General features: G+C 37.9%; 1 protein-coding gene across 1 annotated transcript; it reads right to left on the bottom strand.

The window, feature by feature from the left end:
• Positions 1–417: 417 nt before the first annotated feature.
• On the bottom strand, positions 418–5335 carry LOC131323436 (cell number regulator 6-like). The gene is made up of 4 exons (XM_058355233.1): positions 5070–5335; positions 2559–2673; positions 1869–2134; positions 418–885 (listed from the first exon to the last, which is right to left on the bottom strand). Exons 1-4 carry the CDS (start codon positions 5163–5165, stop codon positions 658–660), a joined length of 705 nt encoding a protein of 234 aa, XP_058211216.1. The 5' UTR covers positions 5166–5335; the 3' UTR covers positions 418–657.
• Between the last annotated feature and the right edge of the window lie 16280 nt (positions 5336–21615).

The following is a 21615-nucleotide window of genomic DNA, read 5'->3' as shown; positions in this document are numbered from 1 at the left end:
AACTTCAATATTTTTTTTTTTTTGAAAATTTAGATTTGTTTCATCAGGCTTGGACAAAAACACATAATCATCTTTTTTGGTAATCCAAAACTATGATATGTATATTAAGCTGTCATGTGCGATACTTGTTGCCAATGTATAGCTTATTGTTGGTTGATTAATAGCCCTTCGATCCTTCTCCATTCGATAAATGTAGGCCTCACATTGTACGATAGAAATCCATGTATAAAAATAAAAGCTAAAGAAAATAAGTTAGCTCATCAAAACAAGTGAAGTCTGTGAACTCAATGAGTTCCTAGGAAGTATGGGGATTAGAAAATGTCTGCTTGTCAAGTAAGCAAGTTATTATCAGTTTTGATCAATTGATTTTCCCATCGTATGAAGTAAAATTCAAATATCCAATTCATGTTTCATAGGAGTAAAAGAAGTCTTAATATGTCAACAGTGAAAAAGTAATATGAGTAATTTCTCTTGCCAAGAGGCCTTTGGTCCAAGGAATCAGAGGTGCACTTAAGTGCCATGAGAAAGAGGTTAGGAGTCCAACTCCTCCTCTAAGGGTGTTAATTTAACTGTTCAAACATTACTGACTTTAGCCTATCAATAAAAGAAATATGAGTAATTTTTTTTGACCTCTGTACAAAATAGATGTGCAAAATTCTACAGAGGCTGGATCTGCAAATTATTGTGATCTGCAATTTCTTCAGAGGAAGTTGAAGAAGATTTCTTGTCCTGAATGGCGTCCATCTCTTGTACCGGTGGAGGGTCCACAACGGTGGCTGATGTTGTTGTAGTATCGGCTAGACGACCCTTCATCTCCCTGTGTTCTTGACATATGGCACACCAATGCAAACAGCAGTGTACCATGCATGGATCACATGGAGAGTCCTGTACAATTGAGTAGGCACCGAGAGAAGTCAGAAAACAGCAAGCCAAACCAGCAAAATGAGTTGGAGATTCTCTAAGGGACATGAAACAAACCAAAGATCGTTTTGGTGTTTAAACAATTCAACCAATCCCCATCAATTGTGGCTCAGGAGTCAGTACCATTGTCTTGAGTACTCGAGTTTGTACAAGGAGCATTTGCTGAAAATATGAGGTAATTGTTTTTTGAAGAGATATATGTGACAAACTTGGGAAGGAGTCTCAGATATGGGTGTGTGTCCAACTGTCAGAGTTCTCAAATTCTTACGTCTAGAGAGATGTAGACACCACAATATATATCTCTCCTAAAATTTATCTGTCTTTCTGGTTAAACTGGTATTTACAAGGTGCAATTGAGCATTTCATGCATAATACCAGACCTTTGTGTTGTGTCCGGTGAATGCGGATTAACTATGCGGGTGGATGTCAAGTGCCAACCCATTCATGTTGGACCATATCAAACCATACCGCATATCTTGGGTCAAGCATTCAAAATGGATACTCCATATATGTCAAAGAGTCCATGTAACACACAAACAGATACACACCAATAGACCAGTCAGATGAACAAAATCATTCAATTGTTCTGAGGCATCTAAAAGAATTGAAGAATGTTAGTATTTGTGAAGACGGGTCAAAAAAAGTTCGAGAACGAAGATAAATAACTTGAATTATTACTCATACACTGGATTTTCACTTGTAGATCCCTTACTAAAGTGCACTGGTGTAGACAAGCTTATATCCTGATCGACATAATTTACGGTGATTAAGTAATTTTCAGGATCATCGTAAGGACCTTTATTTCTTTCACCAAGTAAATTTATCAATTCTGTTAAATTCAAAAATTACAGACAGCAAGTGATCAATGCATTATAAGGTTCAGTTAAGGCATGGAAAACACATTTTATGGGGATGTTTGACCTTCAGTACGATGAAACTAAGATTACCTTTAGATGGTATTTCTTTTGCACTGATTGCCGAGCCATACTGGTATAGATTCCACACATCCACCAAGCAAAGAACAAACCCTCATATATGAGACACATTGTCTGTGGATCGATGCCATGCAAAACGGATGTTACTGCAGCAGCTGTCATACCTCCTTCAACGCATAGGACATGACCAATACAAGCAGCCCTCTCAGAGATATCTCCTTTCAAAGTTTCAATATTACGTCCAAATAACACACATGGGCAGAAAAGTCCGGTCCAGCCTAGAGGACAACCAAAACAGTTCAATTTAAAATGTATAGCCAGACATCCTTATCACTGAAAACTAAAAAGAAATTGACATATAGATGCCGTACACTATTTTGTGAAAATACTGCTATTACACCAAATAGATGACTGCATATCGAAAACTTTTTGATTGCAAGTTTGCAACATATTTTACAGGTTCAATTTACATCTACTATAGATCATTGTACTTAACAAGTGCATTATTCCTAAAATCTCACATTAAATTCCCATGAGGGTTTTACTTGATAAAGAATGCCAGATTTGAAAAGTTTAAATTTCAACAGAGGGTGAACTTCTAATTGATGTATAATTTATTTCTTTTAAGACTTGACAGAAGCATGCGTTGAGCGGACAGTAGCTAAAAATTTGAAACAAAAAGCGGATATAGAAAACACGTACAACTTCCGGCATCTTCAGCACAACCAAAAATCCCAGTAGACCAATCTTCATCAGCAGGGGGTTGGTAGGTCGGAGGAAGTGTTTGTCCACATTCTTGACATCTACGAGCAGTCAACTGTTGAATGCATGATCCACAATCAAATCAAACAAAGGATCTAAATGATGTTTATGCAACAACTAAAGAGAAAAATCGCATATTCTGATCTGATAACTGGTGAAGTGTGGAATATGGAGTTAAGGTTTGTAGAAAAGAAAGATGTAGAGAGAAAAAACGATGGAAGCATTTACTGTCTCCTACAACTCAGACGTCTTTATATGGATATCCAACATAATTACAAGAGTACACTAAGAAACATAAACATATAAACAATAACAAGTATCACACATTAACACTCCCCCTCAAGCTCAAGGGTAGAAATCAAACACGTCTAGCTTGAAGGTGCACAGCCTCGAAAATAGAACAAGCCGGGGGCTTTGTGAGAATATTACCCAATTGCTCCTTGGAGCAACAACGTGCTTCTACTTCAATACCTTTTTTCTCTTACGAAAAAAAAAAAAGATGGTCAAGGGTGCATCTGTGGGAGAGTGTTAGATCCTGCCATTGGTTACTTATAACCTCTGAAGTTTGTGTATGAGACTCAATGGACTCTCTACTCATTGCAAATTGATATTGAGTAGGATGCCTTAGTTAACAATAGGTAATTGATTGCAAAACTATAGATATTGTTTCTTCAGTCTTCAAAAGGTATGTAGAAAAGGAAAATGAAAAGGAAAAGGAAAAGGTCAAAAGACTAAATTAGTCTCCTGAGCCATATCTTAACACCTTCTACATAGTTGACATTTGCAACTTCGTTCACACCATATAAATTAATTTCCAGTGCTAAACTTTGTAACGGCCGTGTGTATAGAGGATCATCTTCTTAGACAAGAAGTCAAGAACTACTAATCTAAAAAAGATGGCCAAATGCAGTTTCATTCTTCATTCCAAATGGCCATCACTTTCCCAAGGACGGAACCAGGATTTTACCCTAGCAGTGGCGAAATGTATACTAAAAAATCTAGTAGTGGCGAAACTATATAAGTTGGGCATAATTTTTTTTTTTACATATAATAATTGCATTTTCTAAAATTCTTGTCGTGGCGGTCGCCGCCACTAGACCCCCCCGATCCCATCCTTGCACTTTCCCCACTTGTTGCAGCAGCAGTAACACCACAGAAGTGAATTTTGATATGCACGTTTGAGAAGATAATCAGTTACTCATTTCCGCCAATAATCCATTTTGAATGACAAATCATTTGTCAAAATTAAGTCATTAAGTAGCATAAGTTAACAAATTGCTACATAGTTAACAAAAGCCCAAACGTTAGTAAAAACCACAACTAAATTAACAGGCAACAACTTGTGAGTCCTCATAATCCATTCACTTTCCTTTATCGAAATGGCTTAATCCTAAGAATTCAAAAAACTAATATACCCAATTCAGACCCATAAACTTAATTCGTGTAAGCATGGTAATCATTTGTACTTTCACTTTGCTAGAAAATGAATTTCATAGCACGTAGATTATGGTAACTACCATGTCTTATATATTCAAACTGGTTTCGTTTTTTGAGGAACACATATTTGCGCTGGGGTATATTACAAATCATAATTTCAGGAAGCAAATGCTTAAAATAAATTAACTTCAAATCAATCAATGTTTTATGAAACTAAAAATCCACCAACATGCATACAGCCCTACAGGCGAACTTGACACACACACAAACACGCATACTTGTCTACGTCTTGCAGACTTGAGATATTTGAGCAATTTCCTTTAATAATTTACCATGTTATGAAGTGTGGAGCCTAATGGTACTATTTACCAAGCAATTTCTTCTATTCATTTACCTGAGATTGGAGATATTTTTGCTGTCAACTTGTGAATGTTAGTATAGGAAAATTCTGAAGGATGTACAACATTATTCACTAATACAGTGAAGTATGGCCTACATTGGGTGAAACAAGTAAATCTTGTGAGTCTATGTCTTCCCCTTGGATAAGTATCCCCTAGATCCTTTGTTAAGATTCTTCTTATAACACATTCCATAGTCAAATTCCTCCTCGTCCAACCCCAACATCCCCACCAAATTGAGCCATAAGTTCCAATCAGTTGGAGTCGGCTACATAAATCCATTTTCTTCATTGAATTCTATCGTTGGAACCTTGATCCGTGATATCCAAAAAGCCTAGCTAGGTCCTTTGGAACTACTGCCTCTAATGTCAAATTCCTCATCACCAAAATTTCCCATTTTATGTACTATGATGTACGTGTATTTCCATGCCAACTAACGTTTGTAGATACTTACGGAGATAATTAATGGTATCCATGTATAAGTTAGAAATTTACGAAAGGGATGAGAAGATAAAATTCAAAACTCAAATGAAAACAGAATCTAATCAAAGCGGGGAACAATTGAAAATATCACTAAGTATTGAATACAGAACACTAACAGAGGAAAAGGACAAACCCGAGCGACGTCGATGGGTTGATTGAGCTCTCCAGGCGTGATATTCTGCAATGATGCCTGTTCCGGGGTGAGCTTCACGTACGTTCCCTCAGCCATGTGATCGACCTAGTTATCAAACTTCATCAGAAAAAACAAACATGTACCATGCATGCATATAATGTCCTAAGAGAGAGAGAGAGAGAGAGAGAGAGAGAGAGAGAGAGCTTTGTCCAAAAATGGAGGGGGGTTTCAATGGAAGAAACGGCTGGTGAAATTTGGAGGGCTCTCTGTGGCTCTCATTTTAACCAATGAATTGGAACTTGAATTGAACGGAAGAAACCGCGGAAATGACACCGCAGCAACACTTTGAAATATAGGGTGATTTGACAGAAATGCCCTCCTACGAGCTGTTTTTTTTCCCCTCAGCAATGCCCTTGTATGATTATTATTATTATTTTTTTTGACAAATGACAACATATCAGCTCAAACTCAAAACCTCCAATGGAATAGCTAAAATCGAATGGCTAAATAGTAGTTTTTGATAAAAGTAGGGCCCACTTATAGATTGATAAGTGCTCATTAGTTTATTGAGTGGATGATCACTCCAATAAACTAGTTAATTTTATTATATGAAACCAAAAAGAATAGCATCGCCAATATATTTTGAAGCTTAAACGGCAATAGGATTAGGAAGTGGTCAACTTACTCTATCTGTTGAAGCTTCAATTTAGCAAAAACTATCATTTCAGCCCAAGCAAGGAGTTTCAATCCCTCATTTTGGAAAATCCCTTCCAACGATAACCTTGTTTCCAGGTAGAGAAGGAAGCAAATTTTGTTGCAACGGCAGCATTTTCAAAACCTGTCATTTTATCCCAAAAAAAATTAAAATAACAGTTTTTTATTTGAAAATTGGCTCACAAAATTTAATGAGTGCATAAATAGGTGGCTAAATCTATAGGGTGAGTTATTGAGTGATAAGTTTATAGACTAATTTATCTAGTCCATTGTAGTAAATTTTTCACATTCACTATTCACCCTAAATAGTGATTTATAGGGTCCATTGGAGATGCTTACTCTTGAAAACAAATTCGAGGGGATATGCCACTCGGCTATATAAAGCTCTCATCACAACCACTACTCAATCCAAAAAGTCTAAGACCCTGTTCGTTTTGGGTTTTGAAGAAGGATTTTAAGAATGACGAGTGGATAGAGAAAATTTATTGAAGACAGTGCCTAGAGATTTTGAATCCCTCAAACGAATAAGGCCTAAATCTCTCTCCTCACTTCCAATCCCACCCATGGTGCGAAACCACCCCCGCACCCTAATCGTCGGCAACTACTGCCACAACGTCCTATTCAAAGACAACACCTTCATCGCCCACTTCTCCTCAGAGCCCCGCCACCACGATTGTGTCCTCAAACGGGTCCGCTCCTGCGACCCCATCCTCCCCCGACCTCCAAAAACCCTAAAATGCTCAATCGATCATCACCCTCTCTCTCCCAGACCTCGACGTAGTCTCTCTCTGAAAGCCTAAGTCCGACAATTATTGTGAAATTTTAATGTACTTGCAAGTGTACGAATCGTATTGTAATATAGTATGACGAGAGCGAGGTCGAACCCACATGAACTTGTAATTTTTATAGGAAAACTAAATAATTTCAAAGTGATTAAACCCTAACCTAGTTGACAAAAGTGTGATTGGTTTGTTGGAACTAAAAGTGAACAGTAAAAACAATGGACAAAATTATCAAAGACAGAAAATTAAAGCTTCTTTTTAACCAAAGGAGAAAATACTAAGGTTTCGGAATCTACACCCATTAACTCGAATAATTATATATTCATGATAATTGATTTTACCCAAAATTTATTCATGATAATTTGAAAGCTAATTTTGTTATCATGGAAAATATCATTGTGAATGTTTATTGAAAAGTCTAATGTATGTTCCTCTCCACTCGCAGGTATAAAACCAAAATCATTAATTGTATCTTCTTCTAACAAATCATAATAAATATCCAATTTTATAGTTAATGATGAAAAACCATCAGTCAATGCTAAAGACAATTCCAAATGATGAGAAAAACATGATTGAATTTATATCCAGAATTTATTCCTAATAATTGATTTGGAGTAAGAACAATTTAACCAAAATCAAATCACATATTCGGGTAAAATCAAATCTCATAAATAAATAAATAAATAATACTGATTGTTATTGGGGTTTCATCCTCAACCCTAGTTATAAAGTTTAGCCGCTCATGGAGTACGAACACATATTCATATTAGGCCTGTCAATGGACCGGATTCGATCCGGATCCGATCCCAAAAATCCGATCCGGATCCGGATCCGAATCCGATAACATCGATCCGATAATCCGATAATCCGGATCCGGTAATTCAATACGGATCCGGGTCGGATCGGATTAAATCCGTTATCAATCCGAATCCGAACTTTATTTTTTTTTTAAATTTTAATTTTTTTAAAAAAAATAGTAAAATTTTTATTTTGAAAAAAAAAATGTTTAAGAAGTTGTATTTTTATTTTTATTTTTTATTTTAATTTTTTTAATTTTTTTTTCTGAAAATAATTTTTTTTTGAAAAAAAAATTGTATTTTTTTGAAAAAAATATTTTTTTTTGGCTAAAATTTTTGAAGTAAAAAAAGTTTCCGGATCGGATTCGGATTTTCGGATCGGATCCGGATTTTTCGGATTCGGATCCGGATTCTCACTATCGGATTTGAGTCTTATCGGATCCGGATCGGATTGTGTCTTATCGGATTCGGATCCGGATCCGGATCTGTCGGATCCGGATCGGATCCGGCCCATTGACAGGCCTAATTCATATCATATAATAAAAGAACTCCATAAGCTTACAAAGACGTAAAGAGTTTTCCTAGCTTTCTTTCTTCGCCACTGCTCGAGGTATGCCGAACTGCTGCTGCGTGATGTGCTTCTGTTGTGCGTGGTGCTCTGTTTTGTCATATCCTCCGTAAGCGCATACAACCATATACTCCTAAAAGTTAAGAAAACTTAATCCAATTTGATTATGCAGAATTCTCCAGGCTTCATATCTTCAGATTGCGCTTGACTATTTTAACCATGGGCTCATCTCTGACACCAAATAAAATTTGACTCCATGCTTTTCTGGATTTGATGGCCAAAACGTAGTTACCTTCATTTTTTCCTGCAAAAACGATTATTCAATTGTATAAGTGATGAAAGATATAATAACCATAGGCAATTATGCCCATTTTGGGACTAACAATATGTGATATGGAATTTCTATGTGTCAATAATGTGTGCTCATCAACGATCAACCGTGGTAACTGGTAAATCTCTCTCTCCCTGATTTCAATCTAATTTGGGGTTAACAGTCTATTTGAAGTTTGAACTGAAACTATGGTGACACTGCAAGAAAATGCACTGAAGGAGACCTGATTGCCGATGCAATGCATTTATGTTGACAAAAGTAAGCTTTTGCTGATGCAAAAGTTGTTCGAGTCGGTGAGTGTAAATTTTTTGGCGACGAAAAGAAGTGCGTCGGCAATGTTGTTGGCAAAAGTAAGATTGGCGGGAAATATTCTCCCGCGAAATATTTGCCGACGAATTTTTTTTCTAGTGATGAAATGTGCATCGGCGAAGGTTGAATATTTTGGTGACGATATTTTTGTGTCGGTGATAGTAACTTTTGGCGACAGAATGTGCATTGCCAAAAAATAAATCTTTCAGCGATGAAATCTTTGTGTCGGCAAAAGTAAAAGTTGAAAATTTTTTTTTTGGCAAAAAAATTGAAGAACACATGGATATCTACTAATTTGTGAAAAATAAAGTTTGATTTTTTTTTCAAAAAATATATATTTTTAGGTTTTAAGTTTGTGGACAAAATCTTTTTGTGGAACAAAGGGAGTATATACATACATATATATATATATATATGTATGTGTGTGTGTGTGTTTGTGTTATTTGTATGTATAGACAATATATTATGTGGTAAATATAAGGTACGTATATAATTTCGTATTTGTTAGTCTTTGTCGATTTTTTGAGGATTATTGCTTTTTCATGATGAGACGAATCTAAAAAGTACAAAATTATGATTAAAATAAGCCAGTAAACTAATATTTTTTGTCTTTATTCAAAAAAAGTTTGATCGTAATTTTTTACTTTTAAGGTACCTCTCGTCATGAAGAAGTAATAATCCTCGAAAAATTGACGAAAAACTAACTAATGCGAATTTTGTTTGAATAAGGACAAAAAACCTTTTTGGCTAAATTAAAATGCCAAACGAAGTCTAAAAGATATAAAGAGTATGTAATAATGTATCTAGTGTAAAATATTGTGCATGTACTGTATATGTAAGGATAAAAAAACTGTATATGTAGGTTATATATATTACATATTGCAAAATATTAATGAAAAGTAAGTTGGTGTAGTTGTTAGACATGTGATGTGGAGACTTTGAGGTCTTGAGTTTGAAACACGGTGCATGCGAAAGCACAACACTAGCAGATGTATGTTTTTTTAAAATTGACTTTTAGCGATGCAAAAATCTCGTTGGCAAAAGTGTCACACTCTTTGATTTTAAAATCGACGTAATACCATTTGCCGATAGATATGCCGACGCAAGCTTGCATCTTTGAAACTATACTTTTGCCGACGAAGGATAATTCATGTCGACGAAGCCCTTTCCCGACATATTGATAAGCACCCGATAATGCAATGTAGGGTGCGCTAATTATCTAGTTTTAGTTAATTTTATCTTTAATTTAGTTGTTTTTAATTGCTTTTGCTCGTAAGGTAGTTTAGTTTAGTTTTGTAGAAAAATCATTCAAAGCAGGAATTTTTAAAGCCAAAGCTCGTCAAGACATCCGAGGTTTAAAGATGGCCAAAACCAGTGTCTCCGGAACTCGAGCGCAACAGTCAAAGACCTGTAGATGACCCGACGGCTCGAATTAAGCAAGGCTGCTCCTTAACCTTGCTCGGTATCGGAATCATGCATTATTTCAATCGGTACCGACTACATTACCAAAGTCTCAGCAACAACCTTTAGTCGTCTCGGTATTGGTACCATGAATCAATTCCCACCGGTACCGAGCATCTCAAGCTCGAAGCAACTCCAGGCATCAAGCTAATACCTTCGGCATTGATACCAAATCATTATTTCAATCGGTACCAAGCAGTCCTCATGGCAGCCTCTAATTGCTTGGTATCGGTACCATTTATTTAAGCCTATCGGTACCGAACCACTTATCTCAGCAACTTATAGCCTTTGCCATTGGTACCGAGGGCTTCAGAGGGGCATTTTCAAGGCATCTTTGGAATATTCCGTACGCGTACCTTGGAGAATATAAAAGGCGTGATGTCACATTGTACAAACAACTTTTGGTATTGCATAATTTAGATCTAGCCTAGATTTACTTGCTTTTTGAATTGTTCTTCATTTTTCAGCTCTTTAAATTTAATTTTCTGCCTTAGTTAATTAGTTTTTTTCTATTGTAGTCTTCATTAAAGTTGTAGCCGCTACTCCGATCTATCGTTTAATCTAGTTTTCTTCAAGTGTTATTATTTCACTATGCTTAGTAGATTTTTGCTTGCTCTTATCTTCATAGATATGTGAGTAATTTTCTAGGGTTAGGTCATGGGGTGAATAGCACCTCATGGCTCAAGTAAAATTGTATCTTTCACCAATAAAGTTTAAATCTTTGGTTCGAAAATTGATGTGGGGCTCTGGTTTGTTTGTCAAATTGCTAAGGTGTTAACCTCCTTGATCATGTGTAGGTAAGAGCATTGCCTACTTACCACACATGATGCTTGGAGCTCTGTCGCTTGAGGCGTTTGCTAAATAAATTCTAGAGCTAGCTTGGTAATTGAACCATTCCATCTTCCGGGTTAAGAACCTTAGTTGAGTATCTTAAACCGCGTAATTGGGTGAAAATGTGATTTAACTCGAGTCGTGGGTGTTAGTATCTCCCAGACCTAACCTACTTTTTATCCTAGTTTATTTCCTTTTTAATTTAGTCGTTTTACTTTCCAACGCAAACGTAAAACAAAGTTGGCTGCCTAAAAGCCGAAAACCTTGCTTATATCTACAAATCCAACCAAGCCGTATTAATTTTTTCCTTGGGTATGATCCTGGTCTTCTGGATTATTATGCTTCAATTGGACGCTTATACCCTACGCTTGGGGCATTATTCCTTATATCGGAGCAAACGAAGCACATATCAACGCCGACAGCTTGCCGACAAAATTTTTTTTGTCAGTGAAAACCTTTGCCGACCCATATACACTTTTGCCGATGTACTTTGTTGTGTCACCAAATCTGCATTTTCTTGTAGTGTGAACTGTGAAAAGTTTGAAAGAAGTTCTGTATATTTTCATTATGATGTACACCCAGATTATATACAGGAAAAGAGCCAATCAAGATCCCTTGATTGCAGTGATTTATAACAATTATGGACAGATTCCTGGGGAAAGGATTCCACAGTTATTAGGCATGATTCCAGAATAAAAGATTGCAATAAGTCAGCCACAATTTGAGGGATTCTGATCTTGGCTAGTCTAACACTCCCCCTCAAGTTGGAGTATGAATGTCAAGAATACCCGACTTGTTGATGAGCACTATGAATTGTTCTTTGCCTTAGGCTCCGTTCAGTTGTCGAGAAAGTTGTGTGGGAAATTGGTTCCCAGAAAAAGTGAAGTGAGGTGAAGTAAAAGAAAAAGAAAATTATTTTCCTGTGAGTGTTCATTTGACAAAAGAATTTTGCAAGAATAATTAAGGTTTAGTTGTTCATTTGTCAGGAAAAAGAAACTTTCGGGAAAATTTTGTGAGTGTTCACTCATTTTCCTTTTCCCGCGACGCAAAATCTTGTGTTTTTTGCAGGATCACTTTTGCAGGAAAGTAATTCCTGCAGGAAAACTTAAAAACATGATTCTCACTACTTTCCTGCCAACTGAACACTACAAAAATCATGGGAAAGTTGATTTTCCCATCCTTTCCTGTACTTTCCTGGCAACTGAACGGAGCCTAAGGGTTTAGTAAACACATCTGCAAGTTGATGACCAGTAGGTACATAAGTACAGAGTAGTCGCTCGTGAATTTGTCACGAATGAAGTGGCAATCAATTTCTATGTGTTTTGTTCTTTCATGGAAAACGGGATTGGCCGCAATATGAAGAGCTGCTTGATTGTCACACAAAATAGTTGCTGGTTGTGAGGGAAGGATACCCAAGTCTGTGAGAAGAGAGCATAACCAAGTTATTTTACAACTAGCCATTGCCATGGCTATATAGTCAGATTCTACAGAAGAACGGGAGACAGTATGTTGCTTCTTTGTTTTCCATGAAATTGGTGAGGTACCAAGAAGAGCGCAAAAACCTATTGTTGACCTACGTGTATTAGGACAACTAGCCCAATCAGAATCACAATACACACGAAGGCTCAAATCGGAGTCTATAGGTAAGAAAATTCCTTACCCAGGTGCATGTTTCAAGTAACGAACAACACGAAGTGTAGCTTCAAGATGAGGTTTTCGTGGTTGTGTCATGTATTGGCTAAGGACATGGACTGGATACACGATATCTGGTCAGGTAATTGTCAAGTAAATCAAGCGACCTATCAGACAACGATAAGTAGTAGGATTATTGAGAAGATCACCACCTGTAGCAGTAAGTTTCATGTTCTACTCCATGGGAAGGTGAACAGGACGAGCACCGACTAAACCCGTTTCTTGAAGAATCTCTAGGGCATATTTGCGTTGCGAAAGGAAAACACCCTTTCTGGATCGAGCTACTTCAAGGCCAAGAAAATATTTGAGAATGCCAAGATCTTTAAGATGAAAGCGCTGATGAAGGAAAGCTTTGAGTGAAGATATTGCATCAGGATTATTTCCTGTGACAATTATGTCATCAACATAAATAGGGTCTTAAGCCTTTGCTAAAAGTTTTCCATAAGGAACATTACAGTAACCTTAGTGGGAGGGTTATGAAGGCTAGAGAAAATTTGGCAAAAATTCAAGACTTGTGCTTTAAATATCCTGCAGACCTCTTCTTGCATGACTTGGAGAGGGACTTGGTTCAGCAGTTCCACTCTTTAAGCCATGCAGAGGAGTCTTATAAGAGGCAAAAATCTAGAGTAAACTGGTTAGCTTTGGGGGATAAAAATACAAAATTTTTCCACCAAAAGATGGCTGCTCATAGAATGAGGAATACCATTCTTAGTTTGGTAAATAGTGAAGGGATTAGATTGGAAGTTCCTGCTGCAATTGAAGGAGAGATTCTTGGATATTATCAGGGGCTGTTGGGGTTAGAATTTACTCATAGAAGGGATGCCACTGCTGCTTTATCTGCTGCAATTCATTCCAAAGTGCCTCAGGAGTTATATGAGGGGCTTAGTGGGTCTGTTTCTGAAATTGAAGTCTGGAATGCTTTAAAGTCTATTCATAGGGATAGAGCTCCTGGTCCGGATGGCTTTAATTCAGCTTTTTTCCTTGATAACTGGGATGTTGTTAAGGACGACTTTATTGCTGGAGTGTTGTCTTTTTTTGCTTCTGGATCTATGCCTAGAGGATGGAATTCTACTGCAGTAGCATTGGTTCCTAAGATTCCTGCTCCAAACTCCATTAAGGATTACAGACCTATAGCTTGTTGTAACACTATATACAAGTGCATTACCAAGATTTTGGCTAACAGAATGCAAGTTGTTCTTCCTGTTATAATTGGGCCCTCTCAATCTGCTTTCATTAAAGGAAGATCTATTATGGACAATATTTTACTCATGCAAGAACTTGTGAGAGGCTATCATCGGGATCAAGGGACTCCAAGATGTGCTATTAAACTGGATGTGATGAAGGCTTATGATAGTGTGGATTGGAAGTTCTTATTTGATGTTATGCAGATAATGGAGTTCCCGGTTCAATTCATTAGTTGGGTCAAAGCTTGTGTTACTACCCCAAGGTTCTCTGTTATTATAAATGGTGAATTGAAAGGGTTTTTCCCTGGGAAAAGGGGATTGCGTCAAGGGGATCCTATATCCCCGTATTTGTTCTTACTCATCATGGAAGCCTTCTCTGCTTTGTTACAATTTCGGATTTCTCAAGGAGGATTCTCCTTCCATCCTAAATGTGCGGCCATTTCTCTTTCTCACTTAGTTTTTGCTGACGACATGTTTATAATCTGTGGGGCTGACTCTTCTACTTTTGCTACTATTGATGGCCTGTTAAAGGATTTTCACTCCTTCTCTGGGTTACAGCCAAATTTTAATAAGAGTGCTTGTTTTTTTGCGGGGGTAAGTGCTAATCTGAAAGAGGATTTGAGATCTCTCCTGAATATTCCTGAGGAAAGTCTTCCTGTAAAGTATTTAGGGGTTCCTTTAATCTCTACAAAGTTAAGGCACTCTGATTGTGTGGTTCTCAAGGATCGTATGCTGAAAAGAATCCAATCTTGGTCTAATAAGTTGCTGTCTTTTGGGGGGAGAGCTCAGTTGATAAACTCTGTTCTTTTCAGTATCCAGGTTTATTGGTCTTCCATTTTCATTCTTCCTAAGAAAACTATGAAGGAAATTGAAAGTCTTCTTAGTGCTTTTCTTTGGAAAGGATTGGAGTTGAAATCCTCTGGAGTTAAGGTTGCTTGGGCTGCTGTCTGTGTTCCTAAAACGGAAGGAGGTTTGGGTTTCAAGAGGCTCTTTGAATGGAACAAGGCTTCAATGTTACGACACTTGTGGGCTATTTGCAAAAAGGAGGATATCCTGTGGGTAAAGTGGATTCATTCTTATGTAATAAAGAATCGGTGTATTTGGTCTTTGGATCTCCCTCAAGATTCATCTTGGACCGTGAGGAAGATCTTTGGTCTGCGTAGGGATGGTCAAAGATTTATTCAACATAGGATTGGAAATGGTGGAAACACTTTCCTATGGCTGGATAATTGGCACTCCCTTGGCCCTTTGTTTCTTAAGTATGGGGATAGGGTGACATTCAATTTAGGGAGATCCCTTAATGCGAAAGTGAGCTCTATAGTTCATAATGGGAGATGGAGATGGCCAAGGAGCAGAAATGTTGTGATTAAAGAAATAATGGAGAATACTGCTCCTGATCTGGTCCCTCATGAAGACATAGAAGATTCAGTTATCTGGACTTTGTCTACTGCTGGTACCTATTCTACTAAGTCAGCTTGGGAAGCCCTTCGTTCCAAAGCTCCTGATGTTGGTTGGTGGCCCATGGTTTGGTATAAAAAACATGTCCCAAGGTGGTCCTTTATTTTATGGCTAGCTATTCTTGGGAGACTCTCTACCAAGGATAGGTTGCATAATTGGGGGGTTATAAATGATAGTTACTGTGTGCTGTGCAGTGGCGGAGTGGAATCACATTCCCACTTGTTTTTCGATTGCCCTTTCTCTTCTTCTGTTTGGTTACGGGTCAGAACTTGTTGTGGCCTTTCAGCCCATGCTTGGGATCTTAATTCTGAAGTTCAGTGGGGTTGTTTATATGACAAGAGAGGTTCTATGAGGGTCACCCTGTTTAAACTATGTTTAGCTGCTTCAGTTTACTATCTTTGGAAAGAACGGAATGGTCGGATTTTTCTTCAAGAAGGTCATGAATCTACAGGAGTTGAGAAATTAATTCTGGATGAGGTCAAGAGTTGTGCTAGTTCCTGGAAACGTGAGCTCAAAAACCTCGACAATCTCAGAGTTTGTTGCGAGTGGACAATTTCAGATTCAATTTTCTTGTAATTTTTGTTTTCTTTGTAATGGCTAGGCTGTTGCTTTTCTTGTTGTATCCAGTTGGATTTGTTTGTTTTCTTTCTCGAGGTTTTCCTTGAGGTTCTGGGCTTGGTCCCCTTTATAAATTTCTGCCTTTCTCCAAAAAAAAAGGACAATAGTCAACTCATGAACTTGATTATGAGTGAACAGGGAGTAATCAACTTTAGATTGTATAAAACCAGCTTCTAGGAGGGCAGTAGAAAATTTTGCGAACCATTGCCTTGAAGCCTGTTTAAGTCCATATATAGACTTGTGAAGGCGACATACGCTATTCTCCCCCTGTGGGGAAAAATCAGGAGGAACCTTCATGTACACCTCTTCATTGAGATCACACTGAAGAAAAGCATTTTGGACATCAAGTTGATAAAGAGGCCTAGAACGAGCAGATGATAGAGCACTGAGGCAACGCACAGTCACAAGCTTGGCAACGGGATCAAAGGTCTCTTGATAATCAAATCCCTCACGCTGTGTGGAGCCCTTCGCGAAAAGACGGGCTTTATACCTCTCAATAGACCCATCAGAATTATACTTGGTCTTGTATACCCATTTACACCCAATGGACTTTTTGTTTGGAGGCAAAGTGGTTATAGTCCAAGTGTTATTTTGTTCGAGAGCCTTAAGTTCACTATCCATAGCTTCTTTCCTATGTGGGATCAATGCTGCTTGAGAGAAAGAAGTAGGTTCTGTAGTAGAAGATACAGCAGAAGAATTTTTTTTGCGAGAAGCAGACAAGTTCTTATAAGAGATGAAAAAAGACAAAGGGTAACAAGTACCTTTTGTCGGATTGAGCTGTAGAAGATGAAACTGGAGCAGTGTACAAATGGGCATGTGAACAATGGAAGTCCTAGAGGTGTGCAGGAGGACAATGTGAGCTTGTAGAACGACGAAGTGGTTGTGCAACCGAGTCAAGAGGGACATGAGTGGAAGTTGGTGGGTTAAGAGACTGAATATGAGGAGGCTCATTGAGATCTGGATCTTCTGGTTCATTTGGAGTTGATTCAGATGCATACGAAGGACAATTGTCTGCAATGGGTAATGGTAAAACAGTCTAGGATGCTTCAGAAAAGTTTGTACCTCAATAAGGAAAAATTTGCTCTTGGAAAATGACATCCCTACTTGTGAAAAATTCATGGGTTATCAAATCATAAACTCAATAGCCCTTTTGTCTCATAGGGTATCCCACAAATATGCATTGATGATCACGTGGGCTGAATTTGTCCCGAGAGCGAGGGAGGTAAGCTGCATAGCAAAGACAACCAAAAACTCGAAGATGAGAGTAAGTAGCAGGCTTCTGAAAGAGAAGTTGATAGGGAGTTTGATTAGGAAGCTTGGGAGTCGGCATACGATTTATCAAATATGTCATAGTGAGAACACATTCACCCCAAAAGGAAAGAGGAAGGTTAGCTTGAAAATGAAGAGCTCTTGCAATCTTAAGGATGTGGCGTTGTTTGCGCTCAGCCACTCCGTTCTGTTGTGGAGTGCTAACACAACTACTTTGCTGAACCACATGCCATGTTCTTGAAGAAAAGGAGAGATGTATTGGGAGAAAAACTAAGTGCCATTATCAGATCTGAGTTGTTTAACTGTGCAATGAAGTTGTGTGTTGACAAAAGCAATTTTTTTTTAAGGTGGGATGAAGTTTCTGCCTTTTGCCGCATAAGAAATATCCAGGTACAATGAGTGAAATCATCTACAATTGTGAGGAAGTAACAAACTCCCGATTGAGTTGGAGTTGAATAACCAGCCCAAATGTCACAATGTACTAAATCAAACGGTGCATTGGAAGAAATGGAACTGCGTGGAAAAGGCAATCTCATTCATAATGACATTTATTTGATATAGATATCCCTTCAATAGATTGAGACAATAAATTCAAACGAGGAAACGAAACATGTCCTAGATGCCAATGCCATAAATCAAAAGTGGGAAGAACAGAATTTAACATGATGCTAGAATTTTGAGAAGGCTTGAAATAGTAGAGTCCCCCATGTTGCTTAGCTACTCCAATCATCATCTTCTGGGATTGGTCCTGGAAAAGACACGAATCATGAGTGAAAATGGCTGAAATAGGATTTGAGGCAATGAGTTTACTAATGGAAAACAAGTTATATCCAAAAGAGGGAACACATAAGACATTATTTAACTTAATGAATGGAGTCAGGTAAACATCTCCAACATGAGTGAACTCTGCATATGAACCATTTGGGAGTTTTACAGGAGGCATACTAGTATTGGGTTGTGCCAAATCAGTATTGGGTTGTGCCAAATCAAAGAGAGAATGATCATGGATCATATGATCAGACGCACCTGTATCGACAATTCAAGTGATTGGTTGGTGATGTGAGATGGAGTTACCTGCAAAGTGTGCAATAGGATTTGCGCTTCGGTCTTTAAGCAAGCTAAGAAGTTGTTCTACTTGCTCTGGTGATAAGAACCCGATATTGCAATTTTGGGTGCGCTAGGTCTTTAGTTTAGTCTAATTTCATTGCTAATTTTGTTATCTTTAAACTGCTTTTGCTCGTAGAGTTTGTTAACCCTGTTTTGTAGGAAAATCACCTAACAGTGAGGCCTTAAAGCATAAAGCATAACCAAGGCATGTCAAATGCCGAAGGTGACCCGACGCCAAGGCAAAGCAAAGAAGACCAAAGCAAGGCAAAGCTAAGCGGCTGGAGTTAAGGCAGTTGGCATCGATGGGATAAGCCACTTTACATCGATGCCGAAACAATTAGTGAAATCTGGCCTAAGCTGCTCGGCATCGATGGAAGAAAATACGTTACATCGATACCGAGGCCTTTAGCATAGCAGCCTAAGCCTTTCTCCATCGATGCCGAGGGCTTTAGGAGGACATTTTGAAGCATCTCCTGAAGAATATGCATAGGGCGTACCTAGGAAAAAAGTAGAATAGATTTTTGCTTACATCGTTGTAGACCTAGATCTAGATTTATTTTTGTTCTTGAATGTTTTTCATTTCCAGTCTTGAATCTTTATTTTCTGTCTTCATTAATTAGTTTTTGATATTGTCATCTTCATTAAAGTTGTAGTGAATCTTCCGACCTATCGTTTAATCCAATTTTCTTCTAGTGTTGTTAATTCAATTATGTTAAGTAGATTCTTGCTTACTCCTATCTCAATAGATATGTGTGAGTAGTTTTTCAAGGTTAGGTCATGGGGTGATTAGCACCTCATGGCTCAAGTAGGATTGCGTTGTTCACCATAAAATTTAAACCTTTGGTTCGATCATCGATGTGGGGTTCGGGTTTATTTGTCAAATCGCTAAGGTGTTAATCTCCTTGATCATGTGTAGGTAGGAGCTTCGCCTACCTACCACACGTGATACTTGGAGCTCTGACGCACGAGGCATTTGCAAAATAAATTTTAGAGCTAGCTTGGTAATTGAACCATTCTATTTTTCGATTCGAGAAACTTAATTGTGTATCCTGAACTGCGTATTTGGGTAAGAAATGCAGTTTGATTTGAGTTGTGAATGTTAGTAATTCCTAGACCTAACCTGTCTTTTATCTTAGTTTATTAGCTTTTCAATTTAGCCCCTTTTTATTTCCACTACACACGCAAAACCAAGTTGACTGTCTAAAAGCCGAAAGCCCTTGCTTGCATCTACAAATCCAGTAAAACCGTATTAATTATTCCCTTGGGTACGATCCCAGATTTTCGGATTATTATGCTTCAACTGACGTATTAGGCTCTACGCTTGGGGTATTATTCCATTACATTGGACAAACGAAGCATCTGGTGTAATTGATGACATAGCATGTGAAGTGTTAGTAGAAGCCTGATTAACGTTAGGAGTTCTAATTTTAGGAGATGTTGTTGGAAATTTTTCTGTAGAGACAACTTTGTTTGAGTTTTGTCTCACAATGTTGCCTGAACTTTGATTCAAAGGCTGATGCAAACGATGACCCGGTGGATAGCCAACAAGAAGGTATCAATGCTCTTTGGTGTGACCAACCCAATTGCAATGGTCACATGTGGGATGAGTTTGATGCCCATGAGACTTCTCATGCCCTGCAGATTGTTGACTTGGTGCAAAGGAGGCCGCAGCATAAGCACCAGACCCTGGAGTTATTGAAGTTGTCATGACTTGTCGTTGCTGAATTGGTGCAAAAGAGGCTGCAACATAAGCGGCGGAACTCTGGAGTTATTGAAGCTGTCGTGACTTGTCATTGCTTCTCTTCTTGAAGAAAAAGAGAATAAGCACGGCTGATGGATGGAAGTGGGTCAATGAGAAGAATTTGCCCCCGAATTTTACTGTAAGATTCATGAAGACCCATGAGAAATTGAGTCAATCTTTCTTGCTGCTGATAGTCGTGTAGAGCCTTGGAAGATCCACAAGTGCATGGAGGAATTGGAAGATACGAATATAGTTCTTTTTTTTTTTTTTTTGGTCAAACGGAAATTCAGATACGAATATAGTTCATCCCAATATGATTTCAGCTTGGTGAAATATGCAGAGATGGATAGGTTTGCATGAGATGGATAAGTTTGATTGGTGAAAAGTTTGAAAGAAGTTCTACATATTTTCATTATGATGTACCCAAGATTATATACAGGAAACGAGTCAATCAAGATCCCTTGATTGCAGTGATTTACAACAATTATGGATAGATTCCTGGGGAAAGGATTCCATAGTTATTAGGCATGATTCCAGAATAAAAGATTGCAATAAGTCAGCCATGATTTAAGGGATTCTGATCTTGGCTTGAGATGAGAATCGCTTTTAAATCTTGCAAGGAAATTGTACCTAGTGTACTGGATGGTTATGTTGTTATTGTATTGAGGTTATATTGTCAGAGTATTAAATTCGCTTTAAACCTCGGTATGAAGCGATTGAATTATTTGGTGTGAGGCGTAGCCGCGTAGCTCTGTCCTTGGAATGTTTCAGTCATTTTTCCCGTAATAAAGTTTGATTGTTTCCTTTACAAGAAAAATCAAAGAATCCCCACATCAGAGAATGACTGAAACGTTCACAAGGTACAATTTGATTATTACAGGAAAAATGACTGAAAACATTCCAGGACAGAGCTATGCAGCTACGTCCCACATCAAAGAACCCAATGGTTTAAAATGAATTTAATACTCCGATGATATAACCGCAATTCTGTTTGTCCTCCTTGTGCATCTTTCAGTTTCTTTTGAGATCAAAGTAGTTTTATGAGCTCCCAATAAGGTGAAAATACAAAAAGTGGATTGCTAGCAATGAAGGTTGTATTCGGATTATGCTTTTTTGGAGAGAATTAAACTAGGGAAAGGAAAGTGATAGGAAGCCAAAGAGAGTAAAATTAGGTGTTTTTTTTTTCACTTCATTTTCTTCTTATCTTTTCTTCCACCCATGAATCCCACTCCCTGATTCAAACACGACAATAATACGAAGCAAATGAAGTTATACCAATAATATAATACGGAGTAGTATTTTCAAGCTTCAGTTTCGCCGAATTCTCAGTTAGCCGATTGATTTCCGACTTGAGTGTAGTATTCTCAGCTGTCAGGGATTCAACTCTTATTGCAAGTTCTCGTTCATGCTAGCTGTAAGGACCCGTATTTTTCGGATATTATTTAAACGTTTCATAAATATTAGAAATTGAGAAAAATGTGAAATTGATTGAGTTTATTTTATTTGGGGTCAATGTGTTAGAATTGATAATCGAGGGAGTGCAAGTGTGATATTTGTGGGTGTTAGTATAAAAGGGTGTGTTTGTGTGTAGGAGATTAAAATTCTCCCATCTCTCTCTTTCCCCTCCCTCTCGGCTCTCCCTCTCTCTCGGCACACACTCTCTCTCTCTCTCTCTCCCTCTCCA

This window comes from Rhododendron vialii, chromosome 1a (genome assembly GCF_030253575.1).
Source record: "Rhododendron vialii isolate Sample 1 chromosome 1a, ASM3025357v1".
In the NCBI taxonomy this organism is placed as follows: domain Eukaryota; kingdom Viridiplantae; phylum Streptophyta; class Magnoliopsida; order Ericales; family Ericaceae; genus Rhododendron; species Rhododendron vialii.
Note: the sequence above shows the minus strand (reverse complement) of the source record. Positions and strands in the feature narration are given on the sequence as shown.